The 24,575-nt window shown below is 65.0% G+C and overlaps 1 protein-coding gene across 1 annotated transcript; it reads right to left on the bottom strand.

Moving 5' to 3' along the window:
* Nucleotides 1–6,196: 6,196 nt before the first annotated feature.
* LMBR1L (limb development membrane protein 1 like) lies at nucleotides 6,197–22,757 on the bottom strand. Its single transcript, XM_065419300.1, has 17 exons — nucleotides 22,686–22,757; nucleotides 16,087–16,171; nucleotides 12,040–12,076; nucleotides 11,472–11,611; nucleotides 11,266–11,369; nucleotides 11,056–11,182; nucleotides 10,553–10,621; nucleotides 9,596–9,660; nucleotides 8,758–8,833; nucleotides 8,567–8,650; nucleotides 8,343–8,419; nucleotides 8,103–8,180; nucleotides 7,695–7,768; nucleotides 7,367–7,457; nucleotides 6,834–6,900; nucleotides 6,415–6,576; nucleotides 6,197–6,255 (listed from the first exon to the last, which is right to left on the bottom strand). Exons 1-17 carry the CDS (start codon nucleotides 22,755–22,757, stop codon nucleotides 6,197–6,199), a joined length of 1,467 nt encoding a protein of 488 aa, XP_065275372.1.
* Between the last annotated feature and the right edge of the window lie 1,818 nt (nucleotides 22,758–24,575).

Raw genomic sequence — 24,575 nt, 5'->3', positions numbered from 1 at the left:
CTGGCACCGCCGCCTGGCACCGCCGCCCCTAGGGCCCGGGGGACCACTCCTGGCACCGCCGCCCCTAGGGCCCGGGGGACCCCTCTTGGCACCGCCGCCTGGCACCGCCGCCCCTAGGGCCCGGGGGACCCCTCCTGGCACCGCCGCCCCTAGGGCCCGGGGACCCCTCCTGGCACCGCCGCCTGGCACCGCCGCCCCTAGGGCCCGGGGACCCCTCCTGGCACCGCCGCCTGGCACCGCCGCCCCTAGGGCCCGGGGACCCCTCCTGGCACCGCCGCCTGGCACCGCCGCCCCTAGGGCCCGGGGACCCCTCCTGGCACCGCCGCCTGGCACCGCCGCCCCTAGGGCCCGGGGACCCCTCCTGGCAGCGCCATCCCCAGGTGCTCGGCTGCGCCCTCTGGTGCAGGGACCCTTGGGTGCCAGCCGTGCGCCCCGGGCAGCGTCCCCCCTCCTGCTGCTCCCAACCACTGGGCAGCCCCGCCGGGTCCTTCGCTGCTGCTGCTGCCCTTGCCAGGCTCCCGGCTCCGCCTTTAAGAGTCCGTCCCCCGGGAGCGGCGGCCACATCCCCCCGGTGCCGCCCCCGCGGGGCCCCGGCCAGCGCTCACTGGCGCGCCTTGCACCCAGCGCGCGTCCCCGCACCGAGCACCCAGCACGCGTCCCCGCGTAATCCCTCTGGATCCTGCATGCGCGTCCTAGCGCACTACCAGCCTCGGTGCACCTGAGCGCGCTCCCGCCCTTTCACCTGCGCGAAACTCCAACCGCGCGCGGCGCTCCTCACCTGGCGCCAGCGGGAACGCGCCTCTGCCCTTCTCCGAAGCGCGCTCCTGACAGCTGTCCTTACTCCTGTCACAGTGGGGCCCAGCGCACCCCCACTACCGCCCCCCGAGCCCTCATCCCACCCAGTCCCTGCACCCCCAAGTCTTCCTCCCCCCACTGCACCCTCCGCCCCTTCCCAGCCCCCCACCGTCTCCCTGCCCTCTTCCACCTCAGTGCGTTTCCTACCCCCCTTTGCACCCCCTCCCCTCCGGGGTAAAGTCCGCAGCGGGCCCCTACAGCTCAGCGTAAACCCACCTCTGGTCTCCCAGGGGCTGCCTGCACCCAGGGAGGGGGGCTCGGGTGCCCCCATTACAGATGTAAACCCCCCCCCCCCAGCCAGGAAGGTTAAAGATCCTAATGCACAGAGGGGAACTAGCTGGGGTTTCCCTCCCCCACAGGGCTAGAGCCCCCCACGCCAGGGCCTGGGGCCCCAGTCTCTGGGGGGATCAGGTGAGAGTTTAGCCTGGGAGCAGGGTGCCCTCAACGCTGCTGGAGACCCGGGTAGATGGGCCCAGGTCTGAGCCAGCCTGGCCTTTCCCAGGGTGTCCCCCCCCATCCAGCACCTGCCTCGCCCAAAGGGTTGCCAATTTGCGGTAGGCGCATTCCTGGAGGTTTCATCACATGACATAATCTTTAATCAAAAAGTCATCTTTAACTCCTGGAGACTCCAGGACAATCCTGGAGGGTTGGCAGCCCTGCTCGCCCAGGGGTCCTAGCTGGAGTCGTAGGCGCTGGGCCCTGGCGAGAGGCCAGGCCCCAGGGGCGGGGGAGGTGGCGCTTCCAGCGTGGGGGCCCCAAAAATTCAGCAGCCACTTTTGAAACCTGCAGAGACCCCCCCAAACACACCCCCGGCACGGGTCGGCGCGTCTCCTGCAGCAGCATTTCCAGCTCTGGCCAGCAGAGGGCAGACTCCTTTCATTCGAATTTGCCTTGAGATGCTGTTCAAAGGACCCGGAGTTAAATAAAGTCACCAAAGGGGCAGAGCAGAAAGCGACCTCTGCTTTCCGGGGGGCCGGGCACCCGCACCCCCAGCCGGCTCCACGCCGCAGGGCACCCGCGCCCCCAGCCCCAACTGGCTCCGCACCCCAGGGCACCCGCACCCCCAGCCGGCTCCATGTCCCAGGGCACCTGCGCCCCCAGCCGGCTCCGCGCCCCAGGGCACCTGCGCCCCCAGCCCCAACTGGCTCCGCACCCCAGGGCACCTGCGCCCCCAGCCAGCTCTGCGCCCCAGGGCACCTATGCCCCCAGCCCCAACCGGCTCCACGCCCCAGGGCACCCGCACCCCCAGCCGGCTCCGCACCCCAGGGCACCCGCGCCCCCAGCCGGCTCCATGTCCCAGGGCACCCACGCCCCCAGCCCCGGCCGGCTCCGCGCCCCAGGGCACCCGCGCCCCCAGCCGGCTCCATGTCCCAGGGCACCCACGCCCCCAGACAGCTCCATGTCCCAGGGCACCCACGCCCCCAGCCCCGGCCGGCTCCGCGCCCCAGGGCACCCGCGCCCCCAGCCCCAACTGGCTCCGCGCCCCAGGGCACCCGCACCCCCAGCCGGCTCCGCGCCCCAGGGCACCCGCGCCCCCAGCCCCAACCGGCTCCGCGCCCCAGGGCACCCGCGCCCCCAGCCCCAACCGGCTCCGTGCCCCAGGGCACCCGCACCCCCAGCCAGCTCTGCGCCCCAGGGCACCCGCGCCCCCAGCCGGCTCCGCGCCCCAGGGCACCCGCGCCCCCAGCCCCAACCGGCTCCGCGCCCCAGGGCACCCGCGCCCCCAGCCGGCTCCATGTCCCAGGGCACCCGCGCCCCCAGCCCCGGCCGGCTCCGCACCCCAGGGCACCCGCGCCCCCAGCCGGCTCCATGTCCCAGGGCACCCGCGCCCCCAGACAGCTCCATGTCCCAGGGCACCCACGCCCCCAGCCCCGGCCGGCTCCATGTCCCAGGGCACCTGCGCCCCCAGCCGGCTCCGCGCCCCAGGGCACCTGCGCCCCCAGCCCCAACCGGCTCCGCGCCCCAGGGCACCCGCGCCCCCAGCCGGCTCCATGTCCCAGGGCACCCGCGCCCCCAGACAGCTCCATGTCCCAGGGCACCCACGCCCCCAGCCCCGGCCGGCTCCGCGCCCCAGGGCACCCGCGCCCCCAGCCCCAACCGGCTCCGCGCCCCAGGGCACCCGCGCCCCCAGCCCCGGCCGGCTCCGCGCCCCAGAGCACCCGCACCCCCAGACAGCTCCACGCCCCAGGGCACCTGCGCCCCCAGCCCCGGCCGGCTCCATGTCCCAGGGCACCCGCACCCCCAGCCGGCTCCGCGCCCCCGGGCACCCGCGCCCCCAGCCCCGGCCGGCTCCGCGCCCCAGGGCACCCGTGCCCCCAGCAGGTCCCCAGGGTCTCTCTGCCACCTACAGCGCAGGTTGTGGGTCCAAGGCCCAGGTGGCAGCCCAGTGCCCACGCTCTGAGGGCTGAGCCAGCTCCCCCCAGTGCCGCGGCCCCCAGGCGGGCAAGACGCAGGCTGGGGCAGGTGCACCCAGCCGTGCCCATGGGCGGGTGGATCACGGTGCCGGGCCGGGGCACTGGGAGGAGATCATGTTCCAGGGAAACCGGGCAGCTATGGCTCCATTTCCTGCAATATACACCCAGCTTCCTGATCAGCCCGTGTAAAAACAGGAGGTTGGGTGGGGTGGGGGTAGAGACAGCAAACTCCCAGCTGTGACAGCCAGGCAGGGCCGGTTCCCAGCCCCCTGCGGCCGCTCCCCCCATCTGCAGAGCCGGGGCAGGATGGGTGGGAAGGTTTGGCACCCGGGCAGTTTCCTCTGCACTCAGAGTGACAAACACCCCATGAAACAGCCTGTGGCTACCCCCTCACACGACCCCCCCCCACTCCACATATAGGATTTTGGGAAGGCCACGACTAGAACAGGGTTCAGAAAAGAACTAGATACGTTCATGGAGGACAGGTCTGTCAATGGCTACCAGCCAGGCTGGGCCGGGATGGTGTCTCTAGCCTCTTGTTTGCCAGAAGCTGGGAATGGGCGACAGGGGATGGATCACTTGATGATTCCTTGTTCTGTTCATTCCCACTGGGGCCCCTGGCATTGGCCGCTGTCGGCAGACAGGACACTGGGCTGGATGGCCCCTTGGTCTGACCCAGTCTGGCCGTTCTGATGTTCAAAAGGAACATGGGAGTGGGGAGGCCCCTAGAGCAGACTGGAGCTGGGCCAAAAGGTGAACAAGTCATCTTCACTGGCAACCCTGCTAGCCCAGCCCTGGCTCCCTTCCTCCCCCCAGATATGCCAGTGCCCCCAGTCCTAACCCACAGGCCCCCCGTGGGCTCCCTTCCCCCATCGCTCTGCTGCTACCCCTCAATCCCAACCTACAGCCCCCCTAAGCTCAGTGACAGAGTGCCTGCTCCCCATCTCAGCTACCGCTTCAGCCCAGCCTGGGCCCCCTGCCACCCGCAGAACCCGGCAGTGACTCTGCCTGTGGGCACAGTGGGGGGGGGGGCAGGCCAGGGAAAATGGGCCCCTGAAAGCCAGGAACCCACCCAGCAGCCCAGCCCTCACCTTTGCCCCGGCTCTTTTTCCACAGCCTCCCCTGGGGCTGGGGGTATGGGAGGAGGAGAGAGGGTGGAGAGCTGGAAGAGGCTCATTAGCTATAGCCAGGAAAATGGGTAATTATACCCAACAGCAAAGGAGGTGTGGGGGGGTCAGACAGGGTGTGGGACCTTCCATGATGGGGGGGAGGAAGTTGTGCATGCATAGTCACACACCCATCTTCAGACGTGCCAGAGAGCAGACACCCTGCTCCTGCTGCAACACCCCCAGGTGCCCCAGCAGCCAGAGCAGGCCCAGAGAGGGGAGGAAGGAGGTGTGCCCAGCTCGAGAAGCAGGAACCCAAGGGGCAGGCACAGGGGTGTTCAGGTGCAGGGCAGAGAGCTGCAGGGTGCGTGTGTACGGACATGCAGCGCTCCAGCACCTGGGAACCACATTTCCCACCAGGAATTGCAACAGACCGAGCCGCTGGCTTGCAGGCCGCTGGCCTCCCACCATGTAGTAAAAGAGACACTTTTTATTATTTAAATAAATTAAAAAAAAAACCACACAGCAGTTTACAGCGGCTCTGCATTGTCACTAGCGCCTGCCGGAGCAGAGACCTGACCCACTCGGTGGACAAAGCCAAGCTGGCCCTGGGCTCCCACGCTCTGGGGCCGGGGAGGAGGGACGCAGCAGAGCTGAGTTCAGCCCTGCAGGAAGGACTGGCGACCCCGGCCCACACCCCTTCCAGCTCTGCCCCCCCCAGCTCTAATGCCACGGGGGGGGGGGGGGGGGAATTGATAGTTTATAGCCTCCCCTCCAGGGCCTGTAACCCCCCCCACACACACTCCTCCCGCTCAGAGGCAGGATCAGGCACCAGCCTGGCCCCTGCTGGATGAGGGGTGTCTGTAGCCAGACCTCCTTCCCCTCCCCCTCCACCCCGGGGTGAGAAAGAAACCCCAGGTGTTCGAATGATGAGCCCCCCCCCACAGCCCCACACTAAGTTACTGAGTGTCAGAGACAGGAGCAGCGCAGGGCTCAGGGGGCCAGACAGCCAGAGCAGGGAGGGGCTGAGCTCACTGGGCAAGGGGAGTGGGGAGGGCCTTACTGTAGGGGGGAGGGGTAATTTCACCCATAAAACATCAGGGCCACAGCTGTTCAAAATAAATAAATAAACTAAAACAAAATAAAAAAGCCCAGACCGAAGACACAGGCAGCGACGCAGACAAAGGCGCGGCCGGCAGCCGCTTAGTGAGGTATGTAACCGCCGCTCCGGGGGTCTGCCCGGGGGCTCAGGGCCAGCGGAGGAGTTTAACAACACGTCCAATGAGGCAACTTCGGCACCTACTAAACCCCCGCTCCCCACAGCGCCCCCTGCTGGGAGAGGCTGGGGCTGGACTAGGCAGGAGCCCCCCACAGCCAAGGCCCTGCCCCCTCCCCACAGCACCCCGTGCTGGCCCTCAGCTCCCATTATAATCCCATACATCTTCCTGCATGGTACCTAGAGCTGCCACCCCCCCCCCCCCCGCCCCAGGAGGCTCCAGCGGTGGGGGCGGTACTGATCAGCAGCAGTCACGCATTCTCCTGTCTCCCCAACCCGGGATGGGGCCCCCTCACTGCCCCACATCCCAGTGCAGCATCAGCACCACAGCAGGCTACTGGCCCCTTCTCGCCCGCAGGCCATTGGTCAGAAGCAGACGAGGGCGGAGTCAGACAGGCCCCGCCCCTTCCGCAGGGTCCATGGTCCTTCGGCTCAGAATGCAGGAGACCCAAATAAATCCATCGAGTCAGGGTGGGGCTGCCCCCCCCCCGCCCCATGGGGGTGTATCCCCCAAGTCCCAGCCGTTGGCTGGCGCCACACTCATCCTAGCAGAGTTTGCTGGGCTGGCGGGTGCGTGTCACAGGCAGGGGCAGCTTGTGCAAACCTGGGGGGGGAAGACACTGATTAGGGGCTATGCTGACATTTCCCCTCCCTGCCCATCACCCAGCAGGCAGCCAGGGCCTGGGCTGGGGCCAGGAGCCCATTCACCCACACCCCCGGCTCACTGGCCAACCGGCTCCCCCACAGGTAGCCCAGGACTCACCAAAGGCTCGGATGAGCTCGGCCCGCACGGCCCATGTAAACTTCTTCACCAGGCACAGGGTGGTGAGGGTGGCGAAGAGCATGTTGTAGAGGAAAACGATGTAGAAATTCCCCAGCCAGTTAAATCTGCCGAAGTCGCCCAGGAGGTCAAACCGCGTGATTCCTGCAAGAGAGAGAGGCTGAGCACTCCCCTCAGAGAGGCTGGGCCCCACTGCACCTCCCCCTGCAGCCCCAGCCCCCCCCTTCCTGACCCACAGCCCCTTGTTATTCCAGCTCTGCCTCTGCCCCTCAATCCCGACCTACAGCCCCACAGCAGCTGCTCCAGAGCTCCAACCCCCAGCAAACTGGATGGGGCAGTTCTGCTGGCCCAGTGCGTATCGGGAGCCACTCAGTCCCGCCCCAGGGGCGCGCGAGACTCACCCAGTGTCCTGGAGAAGACGGGCAGCGCGGAGCTGAGCACGAGCAAGGACACGCAGTTCCCAATGATCTGGGTGGGGGAGAGACAGGCCTTGAACCTGGGAGCCGGACTCCCCCTGCCCCCATGGGTGCTGCACCCCAGTATGGGCACAGGACCCCTCCCGCCCCCCCGATCACCGCAGCAACTCCGTATCTGCCGCCCACCGAGCCACCAGACACCTGCGGCCCCACCCCTAGAATTAGGGAACCAAGATCCTCAGCTGGACTCTGGCCCTGGGGCGCGTGGGGGGCTCCCGCTGAGTGGCCACGACGAGCTGGGGGGCATCTGACAGGGGGCAGCTCACAGCTGGGCTTCTCCCCATCCAGCCTGGTGCCGGGTGCATGGCGCCCTCGTGTGGCGAGATGATGCAGTGCAGCCACCCCCAGCAGCAGGGCCGGGAAGAGAACCCAGGCGTCCTGGGCCCACGGCACCGTGGTCCCCAGTGGCTGCACTGGGGCAGGGGGCACCCGGTGGCGGAGGGGCAGGTACCACTTACCTTGGTCATGGGGGTATCCTGCCTCGCAGGGAGGAGCCTGGTGAACATGGGGGAGCTGTAGAACCCCACGACGGAGGAGACCATTAGATAGCTGAGTCCAGGGGTTAAGGAGGAATAACGGAGTGGGGAGGGGAGGGGAGAGGAGATCTGTTGGGCCCAGGGAGCCGATGCAGGGGCTGGGCTGTGGGCCAGCACCCAGAGGGGCAGGGGAGGGGGGCACTGGGCTTGCTGATACTTCAAACCCAGGCCCTGCTCCCGAGGGGCCAGAGAGAGCAGCCCCCCTGCAGGGATCAGACAGAGGGGCTGGGGCTGCACACCCCAAGGATACAAGATGAGAACCACCTGCAGGGCGGCACCGAAGGACCCAAAGATGGAGAAGGAGGCCTGCCCCAGGGGTGTGTCCTGCAGGGAGAGAGAGCAGAGAAGGGGGTCGGGGCGGGGGGCAGATTGGAGCAGGAACCAATCAGCCAGCTCTGGGCTGGTGTCACAGGACGTCCCGGAGCCCCTTCACGTGGTCACCTGGTGAGCACTTCCCCCCCCGGATCCATGCAGTGCAGGGTGAACCTCCCGCCCCCGACCTGGAGGGGCCTTGCTATGGGGCTAGGTAGCTGGGTCTCCCTGTTGCTGATGGTGCGTCTATTGGGAGCTGGGCTAAGACCCAGCAAACTTGTTTCATGCCTGAGCCCAGGGCAGAGAGGGAAGGGTTAAACTCCGCTCAGACCCCCTCCCCCGGTACCTGGATCCCCCGCGGCATGGCAGCGTCATCCAGCAGCAGCTCCAGCGTATGGAAACAGACCACGAGCACGGCGATGCCCTGGGAAGGACCAGACGGGAGGTCAGTGCGGCCTCCTCCCGGCACCCTCGGGGGGGCTCCTTCCCCAGGGAGCTCCACAGAGAATCACCCCCCCACACCCCAACAAGCAGGGAAACTGAGGCACAGACATCAGGCACACCCCCCCCCCCCCGCAGCACCTACCGTCAGCGCCAGGAGGCACAGCATGGCCAGGGGGTAGCCCAGGTTCCGCTGCCAGGGCGAAGCACCACGCCGCAGCTCTGCCGGGAAGCACAGGACACCCCCAGGTGAGCAATGGTCGCGGCTCCACCCCCCCAGATCAGAGCATCCAACTGATCTCACCGCCCAGCAAGCAGGGAGAGAACCCAGGAGTCCGGCTCCGCCCCCTCCCCACCCCCACTCCTTACCCAGCGCCAGTCTCCGGCTCTGGATGGCCAGGAACCGCTCCCGGAGCAGAGCCGCGTTCAAGCTGAGCCAGCAGGAGGTGGGGCCTGCAGAAGGAGAGAGTCCCGAGGGATGAACTGGGGGGGGGGGCTGAGCCCCCCCGGGAAGGGGCCCGTTGGAGCGAGCCCGGGGGCGGGGGATGGGGGACACTCACTGGCAGAGATCTTGCGGGAGAGGGCGGCTTCCTCGAACCTTGTGCAGTTCAGCTGTTCGTCCAGATCCTCCAGCAGCTGGGGGGGGCGGGGGGGGGCAGAGAGAGCACGGAGCCCGTTAGCCACCACGCAGCTGGGGGGGGCGGGGGGGGGGCAGAGAGAGCACGGAGCCCGTTAGCCACCACGCAGCTGGGGGGGCGGGGGGGGGGGCAGAGAGAGCACGGAGCCCGTTAGCCACCACGCAGCTGGGGGGGCGGGGGGGGGGGCAGAGAGAGCACGGAGCCCGTTAGCCACCACGCAGCTGGGGGGGGCGGGGGGGGCAGAGAGAGCACAGAGCCCGTTAGCCACCACGCAGCTGGGGGGGGCGGGGGGGGGGCAGAGAGAGCACGGAGCCCGTTAGCCACCACGCAGCTGGGGGGGTGGGGGGGGGCAGAGAGAGCACGGAGCCCGTTAGCCACCACGCAGCTGGGGGGGGGCGGGGGGGGCAGAGAGAGCACGGAGCCCGTTAGCCACCACGCAGCTGGGGGGGGCGGGGGGGGCAGAGAGAGCACGGAGCCTGTTAGCCACCACGCAGCTGGGGGGGGCGGGGGGGGGCAGAGAGAGCACGGAGCCCGTTAGCCACCACGCAGCTGGGGAAGCAACACCCCGTCCCTCCCCCACTGAGGGCTCGACCCACAGACACCCCAACCCCTGCCGGATTCCCCACAGCGCAGGGAGAGACTGGAACGGCTGCCCCACCAGCCGGCACCCAGTGGGGGCGTGGCCCCAAGCAAACAAGGGGGTCCCCCGCGGCGGTGGGGGCGCAGGAGATGGGGCGAGGGCAGGAACAGGGAGCCTTACCCGGGGCTTGACCAGCAGCTTCCCGGTGACGGTGAACATGCGGGAGAGGCCGACGGGCGTGCACACTGCGGGGGGCACAGAGCAAAGGAGCAGGGTGAGAACAGGCACCGGCACCCCCACCCCCTTCCACCAGCAAGGGGCGCCATTCTATTGGCAAAAGGAACCCAAGGGACCGGGACCGGTCTGTTCATGCCAGCAGGGCGGGTTCGAGCCTGGGGCCTGCGTGGTCTCGGCACCCAGAGCTGGAGAGGCAGCTCTGGGCTGGGACAACAGGCCCCTGCCCTGAAATCACCCCCCCCCCCCCCCCCGCAAGTTCCTTCCCTAACCCGGATCAGGCTCGGAGAGCAGCGGGAGACCCCTCTGATGAACACAGCTGCCGTTCCATGGCCATGAGGTGTGGCAGGGTGTCCGGGAGGGGCACTGCCCCCTCCAGGTGCCAGCCTGGCTAGAGTGCACGCTCCACCCTGTGGGTACCTGGCCTGTCTGTCACGGAGACCCCGGCACCACCCGAAAGGGACTGGTCAGAAAAATCCACCCAGAGGTTATCCAGGTCGGGGGGTGGGGGGTGGGAAATTCCGGCCTCTGTGTTCGCAGCAGGACTTTTCTGGACCAGAGCCATCTCGAAAACGTCCAGGAGACCGAGCAGGAGATGCAGGGATCAGGGTTGGAGGCAGAGTCTGGCTACAGGGGCTTGCACGGGCCTTTGTTCGGGGGAGGGGACAGACCCTGTCCCAGAAAGCTCCCAGTCGAACTATGCGACACCCCCCCAGGTCACCCAGGCAGTCTATGTCAGAGACAGGAACAGAAGCCAGGTCTCCGGGATCCCAGCCCGGCACCCCAACCATATGGCCAGCCTGCCCCCTTGCATTTGCTTGGGGGGGGGAGGGGGAGGCTGGTAACTCAGCTTGGACCCCACAGATCCCCCTGCGCCCCCAAAGCAATCAAACCTCCACTTACACAACAGCAGCAGCACCCCGAAGAGCGAGATGCAGGAGTAGAGGTAGGGGAGGTAGTATTCCCACAGGTCTGTGGAGAGGAGAGGGTTAACGTTACACACCCAGGCTGGGGTAAGCCGGGGGCCTGGGAGACCCTTGGTGCAGGGGGCTGGGATTCCTTGGCACTCAGCAGGAGACGTGTGGGGAGGACATTAACTAGCACCTCTGATAGGGCGTGTCATCCTTTGACCCCAGAGCATCACAGCAAGGGGGGGTATCAATCACCCCACTATGCAGATAGGGAAACTGAGGCATGGGGCAGGGCAGAGTTTTGCCCCTCTCATAACAAGCCACTGGCAGAGATGAAAAATTCAACCCAGGAGTCTGGGCCCAGCCCCTGGAACATACTCCCTGTTCCCAGAGCTGGGAAAAGAACCCAGGAGTCCTCGGTCTGAGAGCACGCAACACCCCCTCCCACCATCACTGCCCCCTCCCGTGGGGAGCTCACGCTGCCCAGTCACTCGCCATAGAGGGATTCCCGGCTGCCCGCGTCCTCGTCCACAATGGCCGACGCCACCCAGACCATCCCCAGCACCAGCAGGGTCAGCAGCAGGAGCACCACGAAGGTCTCGTAGACTCGGGCCAGGATGCCCTGCGAGGGGAGGGCGAGAGTTTAACCTGGTGTGGGTGGCACCGGGGGGGGGCGGGGGAGGAGACGGGCCGGGCAGCTGGTACCTTCTTGGATCCCGCGAAGCCCTCAGCCTCGGTGAAGAAATACGCGAAGGGCATGAGGAAGACCAGGGAGAGGTTGGAGAAGAGGAAGACCAGATTCCAGAGGCCTGGAGAGAGACGGGCAGGTTAGCGCAGCCCCCCCCAGGACCAGCCCCAGGCCAGCGTGGGCTCCGGGGCAGAGCCGCCCGGGCAGCGGGGCGGGCGCTCACCGTGGATCAGGGAGCCGTTCAGCCACTGGATGTAGTAGTTGTGCGGGAAGAGCAGCAGCACCTCGTTGGTGAGGATGGAGAAGGGCAGCAGCAGGACGGCGCCCAGCGAGACGGCCAGCGTGAAGGTGCACATCGACAGCCTGGGGGGGTGGAGGGGGTGGACGTGCCTGAGCCTTGCCCTGCCCCCACGCGTCTCCTCCGCCCCTACCCCAGCCAGCCCCCCGAATGGCCCCCAGGGCGCAGGGCAGAGCCAGCGAGGGGACCGGGCTGCGGGAGAGGTGGCAGCCCCCGCCATGGCTGGAACGTGAGCAGGCAGCACCCCGGGGCGAGTGCCGGCCGCTCCTCGCCCCGAGGCAGCCGGTGACGCGAGTTCTGCCAGGTCTCAGTGCGCAGAGCAGCTCAGTGAGACTCAAACCAGCACGTGCCTCCCTCCCCTCCCCCCCAAGCTGGGGATAGAACCCAGGAGTCCTGAGCCCCACCCCCCTGCTCAAGCTGCGATCCCTGTCCCAGCACGCTGGGTGGGAAGTGCGTCAATACAGGAAGGGGCGAAGGACAGCCAGGAACTTACGCAATTCTGTCGACAGCAGCATCCTCGTCATCCTCAACTGCAGAGAGGGGGGGAGAAATCCAGTCAGCTCGGCCAAGACCCTCACGCTCGTTACACCTCACGGGGCAGAGTCGGGGCAGCTTCGGCCAAGAGCCGCAACTCGGTTTTGTGGGGTGGGTGTGGCGGGAGGTTTTGTGGGCCAGGGCGAAGCCCCTCTTCCCCCAGCGCTAAGATGGGGAGAAGGGGCCTCTGTCTGCCTTGCCTACGGGAAATGGACACTGCTCAGGGGCAGGGTCTCTCTGCACCGGGTCGCAGCGGGGGTCCCAGGAGCTGCCGGAATACCCCGGCTCGCAGCTTGTCCCAGACAGACCCCTCCCTCGCTGCCCTGCAGCCGGACGTCCTGGCGCAGGGACGGGGCCGGAGAGCGCTGGGACCAGAATTATTCAGCCAATATTAGGTGTTTTTAAGAGAATCCAGACTTCTGCTAAAGTGAGCCCTTGTCCCCAGCATCGCTGTACCGAGCCACATTAAAAACCACACGGACACTTTTGTTCTGGGGGCACGCAGAGAACTGTGCTGAGGTTTGAGACAATAATAAAAACCAGACAGAATTGTTGCTAAAAACAGCACGGATTTCCAACAGCCCGGGACAGCAAGGTCAGAGTGCCCAGGAACTGAAGTACTAGGACCAAGTAATTTTGGGGACTTTGTGCCCACGGTAACAGGCTAAGAGGTGTGTAGACAGACAGACAGACGCACACCTCAGCAGCGTCCCAATGCTGGCTGTAGCCCTGGCTTGGGGAAGATTTAGCCCCCTCTCTGTATTTGTGCTCACTGATCTGGCTCACACTCGGTAAATCTGGTGGACTGGGATTATTTGCCATTTTCTTAGTAAAGGAGCCGACCCATCAAGCAGCGATTGGCACCCCGAACCGGCAGGGACAGGAACGTGGGCACCTCCATTGCCACCCACACGCAGTGAAGAGACGGGGGCAACGGTGACTCAGACCAGCCCAGGTGCCCACTGGTGTCTCCCCAAGGCAGGCTCCTGGGGGCTGTACCTGGCTGCCTGACGCCCCCCGGGCCTGTGCACAGATCTCCTGGGCAGCAACATAGGCCAGGCCCAGCCGAGCCAGGCCAGGGGGCCAGCTCTGCCCAGCCCAGGCGCAGCCCCCACCCCGAACCCCAGGAATCATCCTGGGCTTGGATTTCACTACACCAACCAACCAACCCCAAGGCTGCTGGGGGCTGAGCGATGGGAAAAGGGGAAGGGGCTGGGGGGAGCAGGGGGGCTATAACAAGATAGCACCTCCTAACAAAGGGCTCAGCAGCCCCCCTCCCCCATCTCCGCTCCGCCTTCACTCCCACCAAGCCAGCAGCAGCTCCCATCCGTATTCAGGTCACACGTCTCCTCTCCTCCTGCTCCCTGGCCAGCCCCGCCCAGCTCCGTGCCAACCCAAATGCTCACAGCCCAGTTCCCATCCCCCGACGCTCACCAAGCCCCCCAACCCCGGCTACAGCAGCCATTCCTCGCACCCCGGAACCCATCCGTGCGGCAGGCGGCTCAGTGCCGGCACAGCACAGGGGTCGGCACCAGGGCCGCCGCAGGGCAGCAGTAAAAACTATGGAAATGCTGCCCAGAGAACCGCGGGAAAGCGGCTCAGCGAGAGCACAGGGCAGGGGAACAGGGAGGCTACGTTTCCAAGGGTTTGTCTGCCCAGGCAGACCTCACCCCAAGCACCCCCAAAGCAGGGGCAGCGCACCGGGGCTGTCACCCCCTGCCTGGCGGTCCCCAAGGCAGGTCAGCCCCACAGGGCACCCAGAGACCCTGGCGGAGGGTGGAATGGTCCCATCAGGAAAGCTATTCAGGGCAGAGTTTCCTCAGGGGTAGCAACTCCCATGGAAAAGAGCCAGCGAGCTGGGGGGGGGGGGGCAGCGCGGCAGGGAAGGGGAGCAGGGCACACAGGCATTGTCAACCCCCCACCCCCAGCCCCTGCAATACCCCCTCCTCTCTCAGCCAAAGCCCTTTACAGACACCAGTTAAGCCTCATCCTCTGCGCACAGCAGGTAAGGGATTGCTTCCCCCAGCCTGAAAAGCAGCCACCTCTGGGGTGGGGCCCGGCCGCTGATTAACAGCCCACAGCATCGCTGCCCATCCCGCAGCCCACTGACATGGGCGCAGCAGGATTCATGTGGAATTTGGCCAGCGTGTCGGACACAAGACCTCGACTCTCACGAAAAGGGTCCCGGGATCTCCACCACCAGGCCAGGAGCTCGGTTTCACGCCCTCCCCCAGAGACCGGCTTTGGCTCAGAGGGAAGCGCTCTCCTGACTGAATCTCCACCGTGTGTTTCCACGCTGGCCCCCCGCCGCGCCGCTCGCCCAGGCTGCGGAGTTACCTGCTCAGGAGCTGACTGGAGAACGGAGTGGGAGGAGAGACAAGCCGCCCCGTCCCGGGAGCTGAGGAGTCAGGGCCTGCAACTCCGCCAGCAGGGTCGCTGCCAGGGCACGGACCCCCACCCTAGAGGGCAGCGCGCTCCACCCCCAGCCCCAGGGCAAGGCCAGACACGACAGACAGTGGAGCTTCACTCGACTGGGAAATGCACCATCTGGAAAGACGCAGATGGGGCGGGGGGAAAGATGACAGGACTCGCCTCATCGGAGCAAGTGGCTGCACCAGCCCAGCTGGGCCAGGACCCAGGAGGTGTGTGCGTGGGCGGGGGGGGGTCTCTGGATTTCAGACCAGATGCTTGGGCCCTGAGCCACACACCCTGGCTTGTGGGGGCAAAGGAGCGTCGTGGGGGGAGGGCAAGACAGCCGGGGTCAACATGTGCAGGGCGGGCAGAGGGGGGGACGTATGGGCCAATTCTTATTTATTTATAGCCCTGCCAGCAGGCCCTGGCGAGAGCTGGGGTGCACACAGCACTGGGAGACGCGGGCCCGCTCCCAAGCCAGCAGGGAGCAGCCCGGGGACCCCTGCCAGGCACGGCGGAAGCCAAGACCCGGCCTCAGCACACGAGTCCCTGACCACACGGGGGTCTGTGCCCGGGGAACGCAGCGCGTCGGGCCAGATCCAGGGGTCTGCAGAGCCCCCCAGGGGAGTCGTGTGCAAGGGAAGTTGGCAGGGAACGCGCTACACCCCCCAACGCACAGCCAAGGATACCTGTGCACCCATGGCACAGAATACGCCAGCCTGTCGCCCACAAGCCCCACGCTGACCCTCGGCACTGGGCTGCTCCCCAGGGAGCGCAGCTTCCGCTCAGAGATGCAGGGCTGGCAGGGGGCAGAGGGTCCCCTTCCCGGCTCTCGCCAGAGCCTGCAGCCCCCTCCCCCATTCTGTGCCCAGACGCCCCCTCGGCTCCTGCCCGCCCCAGCTCACGCAGCCCCCAGCACGGTGGGGGGACCCCCGGGGACGGGACGGGTTCGGCCTTTGGTAAGACAACTCCTCAGGGAGGACAAGGATGGTGCTGGGTCAGGCGGAGAGGCCACTAGGCAGCTCTCCTGCCACGGGCTCTGCCGGGGGGGCCTGGTGTTTCGGCCCCATCTCCCTGCTCCTCCCCCCGGCCTCCTGACATCCGGCTCTGGGCTCGCTGCACAGCCCGGGGAGGGAAACACCACAGTGACGACACCGCGCTTAGCGACAGCACCCGGGCAACACTCGGGAGATGCTGGTCTCTGAGCCCAGCTCCCGGGGGGGGCGGGGGTGTTGTCCATGGCAACCACAACACAGCAGCGATGTAAACAAACCAAGAGGGGCCCTCCCCAGCGGGACGGGATCTCCCCAGGGGATGCACCAAACAACACAGCAAAGCTGCTGCAGGAGGTTCGGCCCCTGGCTCAAGCAGCTCGGGGCGGGGGGGGAGGTTGCGGGGGGGGCTGCTGGGGGCCTAGGAGTTGGAATTCAACAAACGCTGTCCCTCCCACACCACGCGCAGGGAGGCCAGGGCGCATGGGTCTGCCACTCCCGGGGATGGAGCCGTGGCTCGGAGCCGGGCACTGCCCCGTGCAGGAAGGGGCAGCCAGAGCCAGGGCCCAGCCGGAGCCAGGAGCGGGGGCCCGGCCTGTTACCTGTGGTGAAGTCCGCATGCTTCTTGAAGCGGGTTATGATGAAGTGGCACAGTATGTAGAGGCTGGCGAAGAGCAGCGTGCAGATCTGCAGAGAGGGAGGGAGGGACACATGGGTCAGAGGTGGCCCAGGCAGCTGGATCTCCCCCCCCACCCCCCCCACGCTCCCCATTCCCCCCCTCAATCCACCCCCACATTTGCTACTATCCAAGCCCTGAAGAGCAGCTGTAGGGAAAGCGCCGACACCCCGGGCAGGATCCCAGCGCAGAGCTGTGGTGCCGCCACCAGGAGCAGCTTGCGCTGGGTATCTCGCAGGACAGCAGCCCCCGGCCTGCCCACCACACAATACCCAGCGTTGCACTGGGGGCGGGGACAGGGCTTCTATACCGATTTCTGCCTGACTCCATCCCAGCTGCAAATGGGACAACCTGCAGCCCGGAGGCCCTTGTGGGTTGCCCCTGCAGCTGCTGTCCCACCGGTGCCCGAGCAGAAGGGGAGGTGCGGGGGTGACGCAGTTCCAGTTTAAAGTTACCCTCCAACCCAGAGCTGCCAGCCTGGGCTCTTTTAGGAAGTCCGGGCCTGGACCTACAAGGGAACCTCCCACGAAGTGGCCAGCCCCAGATCCGCTCAGCCACCCCCAGCAGCATCCCCTTTGCACCGTGGCTGCGACCAACGCGGTGGCCCAGAGGCCCTGCACATGCACATGCCAGAATTTCCAGACATTTTGCCCGGATCTTTTGACGCCCCCAGGACACGTTTCTGGGGCTCCCTTGGCCGAGTGGCTCAGGACACCCCCAGGTCCATTGTCAGACGCTGCCCCACACTGGGCCCTGCCGCTCCACAGCATCCGTCGGCCTAGAATGGCCTGTGAGCCCTGGCTGCGCGCTCAGCCCATAACCTGGTATTCGCCGCAGAGGGCGACAGGACAGGGGCAGGGAGGGAGGGGATTGTGTTGTGGGGGTTGCACTTTGCAGGGGCAATTGGAGCAGGGCGTGGGGGGGGATAAATCTCAGGGCAAGCTGGAGAAATCAGTCTCTGAACAAACAGAGGAGATTTTGGCCCAGGCCCACAAAGGTGTTTAGGCTCCGAATGGGTCACTGGGGCCTGGTAACCGCGACACTACAGTCAGGCTGGCTCACTGCTGGCATTCCTCTCTGCCGGGTCCAAGCCAGGCCATGCCAAGCAGGACAGACGTCTGGCCACATAGAATGCCCCTGCTCTGTAATTTACCCCTTCTTGGGGGATTCAGAGGGGCCCAGGGAAGCATGTGCTACACACACACACACACACACACACACACACGGGGCCCGGTGCGGTCAGTCCCGCCTGCCACCGGCACTAGAGCCGTGGCAGCGATTGGAAAGAAGCCGGCAAAGTCCCTCGCGGAGCTGCAGGCAGCACCTGGGAACACAGCTCACCCGCCCCGAGCCGCGCTCCGAGGTCCACGCAGAGCAGGCGACGTTTTAAGAACACAAGGACCTTTGATCACTTGCAGCCCGTGTCAGACAGGCCGGGCGTAAAGGTTGCATTGCATCACCACAAACTCATTCCCCACTGCACTCTGGACCGTGCCCTAGCAGGCCTGGAGACTCCTTGGACATCAGCACAACCTGAACCCCTCCAGAAGCAGCAGGCCCCGCTGGCAGGCCAGCCTCTCCTAGAGCCGCCAAGCCTGGCGCGTGGGGCGAAGGGGTTGAAACCCCAATGACAGAAGAGGCCGATCGCTGCTAAAAGCTCAGCAGCTGGAGAAAACCCAGGCTGGGTCCCAGCACGGCTGGTTCTGCTTCCCCAGGCAAAGGAAATGCCTCTGCAGAGAGGCAGCAGTGGCTGTAATGCCAATGAGCTGGTATCAGGGGCTACACACGTCAGACGTCCCAGCCCGGAGCTCGCAGCAGCCACCAGCCGGGCAGTCATTCAGGTTTGGGTGGTTTAAATTTAGGGCTCTCAAAGAACTGGCCCAGGGTCAACCGCTCGAAGGCTGCACCTGCCTGAAGGCTCTGGGGCCACACCCGCTCGGACGTCCTCCTAATAGGTCAATGCTAGAAGGTGGCAGAGACCGATCTGACCTCTCGTGCTGCTGGGAGCCTGCCAGCACCTCTAGCAGGGAGCAGATGGGGGCCCAGCCCTTCGGACACAGGGGTTCAGAAATTAAAGGGTGGCCAGTTCAATACGTACAAAGGAAGCCTGTTAATCACACAATACTTAGCTAGCCTGCGGAACTCCCTGCCACAGGAGTTAGCAGAATTCAAACAGGGATTGGACAGCTGCACGGAGAACCAACCTCTCCAGTGTTAGACCACCAGTGCCAGCGCCTTCAGGGAAGGGATGAGAGAGCGAGAACTCTCCCTCCTCTCCAGTGCGGGTCTGGGCAGCGGTGAGAGCAGCTGCTAGAGGCCTGGACACAGACAGGAAGGCTCAAGGGTCCAGCCGGCAGCGGGGTTCGGATCCGGCACGGGGGACTCAGGCTGGGGACCTCCTGGAGGGTTGGAAGGGGCCAGCTGGGCCTCAGCTTCCTGGCCTGGCCCCTCTCTGGGTCCATGGATCTGCTACGGGCCCATTTGTGGGGCTGTCCGGGGTTCCCCTTCTGCCCCAGATCAGCCTCTCCCCTCTGCTGCGAAGTGCAGCAGGCCCCCCGGGAGGATCCCTCGGCCCCCAGCCCTGCTTGACGGGAAGCGGCAATCCCGGCTCCGCAGCGAGTCCCCTGCACCCCAGTGGGGCATCCTGCCATCCCGGAGAGCGAGCGCGCACGGCCAGGGGACTACGGGGCAGCAGCCTGCTGCTCCCGGATGCGGCCGCAGGCACCCAAGGGCTGGGACCTCAGTTCTGAGCAGCACCTCCCTCCCCGACACCCGCATGCCCCTCAGGGAGCTAATACTCCGCACGGCTCTTTATACCCCCTCAGGGACCCACAGGCCCCGAAGGCCAGTCCTGCTTCTGGACCCCACAGCCCCGTTCCCGCCACCGCCGGCCATGTCGGCCCCTAGCCCCAGGGCCGGTATCCACATTGGCCTGCATGCCCTAGCCCTCCCTCCACTGGCAGAGCGGGGAGGGGACCCAGCTAAGTCTTTTCCAGCTCAGAATCCCAGGGACGCCGGGCAGGATTCTGTGGCGGGAGCAGCGGGGATGCAGGGAAATCAAAGCCATTTGCAAACCCCCCACCGCATCCGGAGCTTTCAGCACTGTCCAGACCCCGTCCCCCAAGTGCCTTAGCACCCCGGGGCGATGGAGCCAGCAGGACTCCTCGATGGGCGACAGGGCTGAAGAGGTGCGGAGCCTGAGCTCGGCTGCCATCCAGCAGCGCCCACGCACCACGGCAACCACACACGCAGAGCACCCGGGGCCACCAGTGAGCACAGACCCTCATGCAAAGCCGCTGGATGATCTGGGGGGTCCCCCAGCCCCGCTGCTACATGCCCTGCCCAGCCCCCAGCTTACAGCCCCTGGAGAAAGGGCTAAGCGGAGACACTCGGTGCATGGCACCTGCATTCCCAGCAGGGTTAGCTCCCCCCCGGCTCCGAGGCGCTAAGTCTTATGCAAGGCACAGCGTGTGCGCTGGAAGGTCAAGTTACTCCCTGCTGCCTGTGCCAAGCAAAGGAGTTTCTGCTGCCCCAGCAACAGAGCCAGGCAGGGGGGGGGACAGCAAGAGTTGAGCGGGTCCTGGACTCTGACTTCCCCCCTCCCTCCCTGCCATGGGCCCCAGGCCAGCAGTGCTCCTTCCTCCGGGGATCCTCCCCCACGCCCCGCCCGGGCAGCAGAGCAGCATCCTCATCCCCTTCACACACAGGTGAGTGACTCAGCCAAGGTATCACGGTGAGTCAGTGGCAGAGCTGGGAAACCAGAACCCAGCCGTTCTGAAGCCACAGCCCTGCTTTAGCTGCTAGGCCTGCCCAACCCCGTGGGGCCCGCCAAAGCAACCAGCCCCCACGACTCCACGAATGAATGTGCCCTCCACGCCACCTCCAACAGCCTGCCACCAAAGCTCCTCTTTGGGGGACCCACAATTGACAGGAGCCAGCGTCACCTCATGGCTATAGCAAGAGATAGGGGAGCCAGGACTCCTGGGTTCTCTTCCCCAGACAGGGAGCATGGCCTAGGCGTTACAGGAGGGGTCAGGGAGCCAGGACTCCTGGGTTCTCTTCCCCAGACAGGGAGCATGGCCTAGGCGTTACAGGAGGGGTCAGGGAGCCAGGACTCCTGGGTTCTCTTCCCCAGACAGGGAGCATGGCCTAGGCGTTACAGGAGGGGTCAGGGAGCCAGGACTCCTGGGTTCTCGACTCCCTGCAGCGTTGGGTGTTCTGTCCCCCTCGGCACTCACGCTGACTCCAACCCAGCTTCTCCTGGAGGTGCTTCAGTCTCAATAAAATGAGATTATTTTACCAACATGCGGAGACCGAAGGGGGGGGGGGGGAAGCCAGCTGAATAGCGCCCCTCCCCCATGGAGCAGCAGCCATGTGGACCTCCCAGTCCAACGGGAGGGGCTCAGGCAATGGCTACGTGCAGACAGATCCGCCAGGACAGGCTGGGAAATTCTTCAGCCCTGAACTCTTTAACTGATGTTAATTCAGCAGGAAAAACAAACCCAGCTGCTTCCCTCCCCCTCGCCTGCCAAGCAGGATAGCCGGGCCCTGGTGTGCAGGCTGCCTGCCTCTGGGCCATCAAGAGCTAGCGCAGCGGGAGCAGAGTTTGCCTTGCTCCAAGCACTGGGCTGTTTCAGACCGGCTGACCCAAGGGCCTCCATTCGGGAAGGCCCCCTCTAAGCCACAAACTTCACCATGTGGGGCATGGGGAGCTGGTTACAAATGCCAGGAGCCCTGCAAGACAGGGTAACAATGCCAGCAGGCTGCCATCTGTAACCAAGGCCCCCTCCACCCCCCAACACAGCTCAAGTCAAGGGGCTGCCGACAGAGGAGGGGCTAGAAACCCACCCCCCGCCCAGCGGACACTGGAGTGGGGGGGGGGCTGGTTAGGACAGAGGTCAAATGGTTCTAGCATGTTCCCCCCCCCGGACACCAGAGCCCTGCTGGCAAGAGGGCACATTCCTAGGCATGACTGCAGCTGGCCAGTCCGGATCCCACCACAGCCAAGGAGGCGAGGATCCTGCCAGGAGCCTCCGAATTCCCAAACTAACCAGCTACAATCGTGCTGAGAGCGATGACCTTGGCACCAGCCGTACAAGCTGGTGCTGCCGCACTGTCCCATGGCGAAGGGCTCCCAGGTGGCCCTGCACGGTTTGCACTGGGGTGGGGAGGGAGAATTCTTTTGCCTAGATGTTTTCGGGTACCAGGGACAATACCCCATGGAAGTGCAGTCTCTGTGCAGACGCGGTACCCTTGGGACATCCACTCACACTGCATAAGGCCCAAACTCTCTCTGCTAAGCAGATCACGGTCGCTGCTACCACACTTGAAACCCTGCCCGTGGCACAGAGACTAGCCGGGCAGCTGCCTCTGGGCAGAGGCATGTCCCAGAAAAAGTTTCTCGTTAGATCCCCCCTTTCTAGCTGACGCTGGGAAACCGAGCCGCGGCAGGCATCGGGTGTCAAAACACAGCCCTCGGCTGATGTTGTCGTGACGCAGCAGCGCCGTGATCTGCACCCAAGTGCAGCCTGATCCCCACGGACGCAGGTGTCGGCCACGGGTGGCTCCCCTGATCCACCGCAGGGCAGCCCCTCTCGGGCTGGGGGAAATGGCTCTGCAGACTCAGTACAGGCGCAATCTTTAAAGGCAGCCGCAGCTCCCGACGCCTCCAAGAGAGATAAGCAGGGCGCGTGGACAGGGAGGGGTGTCTAGCAGAGAGAACGGTCACAGACGAGCAAGACTTCCAAAGCCGGGGGTAACGGCACAGGGCGGGGGCCACGGTGAGACCCAGTGACCACGGTAACTCAGACCAGAGTCTCACCTGGCTGCTGCTTTGCTCCTAGGGCTCCCCAAGGCTCCCTCTTTTTGGGGGGAAGAGAGGGGTAGGGGGTGGAAACATGGAGGCTCGGGCAGTTTGACCCAAGGCCTCTCCCAACAGGCAGCGTGTGCAGCTGTCGGGGTCCTGCCACGCCACGCATCAGAAGTAGCTGCATTTCAGCAAGGCCGAAGCAGCTCCCGCAGGCACCTCACACCCCGGTTCGGGGTGAAACACGTTACAAACCCACAGGCGGTTATGAACTCCTGAGCGAGCACATTTTCGGCAGGGCACCGAAGGTGGGGGGCTGAAGGGGGGCAAAAAGTTTTGTTTTTCTTACTCCAACTCAGAGCCAGGCACCAGGCGTTTTCCCAGCCCGGACCACTGGCCCAGCCCCACCAACAGCAACCTGGGCCAGGCACCTGAACCCCTGAGTGGGATTCAAGGGCCCCAGGCAAAGGGCCACACCTGGCCCTTGCCAGCACCCACATTACTGCCACCCCAGGGCTCCACCAAGGGAGCAAGGACCCCACTAAGACCCCCTTGGACTCTCCCCGCTGAGACCCCCTCAGACCCTCGCGCTGAGACCCCCTCGGACCCTCCACCCCCTGCTCTGCCCAGCCCCCTGTGCCCCTCCAGCAGCAGATGCCGACCAAGGGGCTGGCCCTGCCTCCCCTGAGCCCATCACCGTGGTATCGGCCCCCACTCACCAGGCACTCCCGGACCCGCTCGTGGAACAGCTGCTCCCGCAGCCCCAGCACGTCGAGCTCCGCCGGCTCCATCCCCCGCCCCGCATGGCTGGGGCAGGTCTGGGGGGCGCCCCTCGGCTCAATCTGCGGCGGCCCCTTTAAGGCGCTGCCCGGCGCTGGCTACACTGTATCCGCGCAGCGGGCGCCGCGTTCCGCTCTTAAAGGGCCCCGCGCCGCGCCGCTCTCGGGGGGCGGGGTGACGCCGTCCAGTCCCAGCCGTGCGAAGGGCTCATTGGCTGCAGCAGGTTGAATCGGCCGCTGCTCATTGGCTGGGACGGGAGCTGTCCCCATAGGCCGAGCTCGCAGCTCCGCCCCCGCCCGGGGCTGGGCCCGAGGCCCCGCCGGCTGCACCCAGGGGCAGACTTGGGGGACGGTCCCACAGACCAGGGGATGGGCCCGTGTTTGGCCACTAGCCCAGGAGAGCCGGGGTCACAGCCAGGGCCACCCAGAGGATTCAGGGGGCCTGGGGCTTAGCAATTTTGGGGGCCCCTTCCATAAAAAAAAGTTGCAATACTATAGAATACTATATTCTCATGGGGGCCCCTGTGGGGCCAGGGGCAAATTGCCCCTCTTGCCCTCCCCGCCTCCGGGCGGCCCTGGTCACAGCTCTGCGCTGCCCCATGCTTCCCGCGTGACTGGCCAAGGGGAGTCACTCGCCCCGTGTGCCTCAGTTCCCCATTTTACCATGGGGTGACCACGTGTCTGGTACCTCGGAGAGCGGATTTCCCTACCCCCACACACACCCAGCGGTCAACTAGTTATGGGTTTGCATTGGTGTGTCTGCTCCTGGGATGAGCTCCTAGGAAGCTGGAGTGGGGTGGGGCCAGGGGGCAGGCAGATTCTGTTGGTTTCATGACACCCTTTGTGGGCAGATTTCACCAATGGGAAGAAGGGGAGTAAATTTCAGGCTTTGGCCCAATTTTATAAGAAATTTAAATGGTTCTTAGACACTGGCTTTGGAAGGGGGGTTATCACTTTGAACCTAAAGCCCTAATGGGGGGGGGGGTGTGGAAAATGACTAAATTGTTGCCATTCTCATGATTTTATAGCTAGTCTCACCAGATTCTGTGCTTTTCTTAAAGCCCCCGTTCCCCGGGGTCCCATAATTGAGAGGAGAACCTCGCTTGTAACTAAAAAAACCCGCTTCTAGGCAGCACGGTCATGCAGAAAATGTAAACGCGAAAGGCTACAGCACCAAAAGGCAAATCAAAGCACCCCAGCTGTTGTTATTACAGTCCTCGTGACTTGTAAGCCGATCTCATGCTTTTTGTGTGTGTGGGGGTGGTGGGGGAGACTCACAACTGATTTTTTAATACACGAGGCGAGCAACTGCATTTTACTCCTTAAACAAAGTTGGGGAGGAAGAAAAACCCAGAAACTTAAAGCCAGACAATATGTCTATGATATTAATAAGGGTCCATGTTCTCTAATATGTAATGTCACCTAATGAGGGGGTACCAAGCCCAGTGTTATATAATGCAGGGCCACTGCGAGAACAGCCTAGTTTCATTCTCTTCTGATGACCAGTCCTAGCTGCTGCAATTCCCAGGTCAGAGCTCACGCCGCCCTGTGAGGCCCTGATCCCAGCCTGGCTTTCCACTGGAAAGAGCCATGTGCAAATAGCACCATCTGCAGGCCAAGGAGGAGTTAGGCTGTTGTTGTTGTAGCTGGTCTGGTCTCTGGTTCCTGAATGGGGATTAATTAACACACATTATTTATTATGTGAATTGTGCCACGCCTAGGCACCCAGTAGCCAGTGTTAGGCACTGCACACACACACACACCCACCAAAGACAGCCCCTGCCCCAGCGGTCTCACCTTCTAAGTACAAACTGAAAACATTTTCACATG

This window comes from Emys orbicularis, chromosome 19 (genome assembly GCF_028017835.1).
Source record: "Emys orbicularis isolate rEmyOrb1 chromosome 19, rEmyOrb1.hap1, whole genome shotgun sequence".
NCBI lineage: Eukaryota > Metazoa > Chordata > Testudines > Emydidae > Emys > Emys orbicularis.
This window is presented reverse-complemented; position numbering and strand designations above follow the sequence as displayed.

Bases quoted from the DNA above. Each gene is read 5' to 3' on its own strand.
- LMBR1L (XM_065419300.1), bottom strand. From the start codon at position 22,757: ATGGAGCCGGCGGAGCTCGACGTGCTGGGGCTGCGGGAGCAGCTGTTC. The intron at 11,370-11,471 runs GTGAGCGCCCGC...GTCTCTCTCCAG, and splicing joins GAACGGCTCCCTGATCCACG to GCCTCTGGAATCTGGTCTTC. The intron at 8,420-8,566 runs GTAAGGAGTGGG...GCTTCCCGGCAG, and splicing joins GAGCCGGAGACTGGCGCTGG to AGCTGCGGCGTGGTGCTTCG.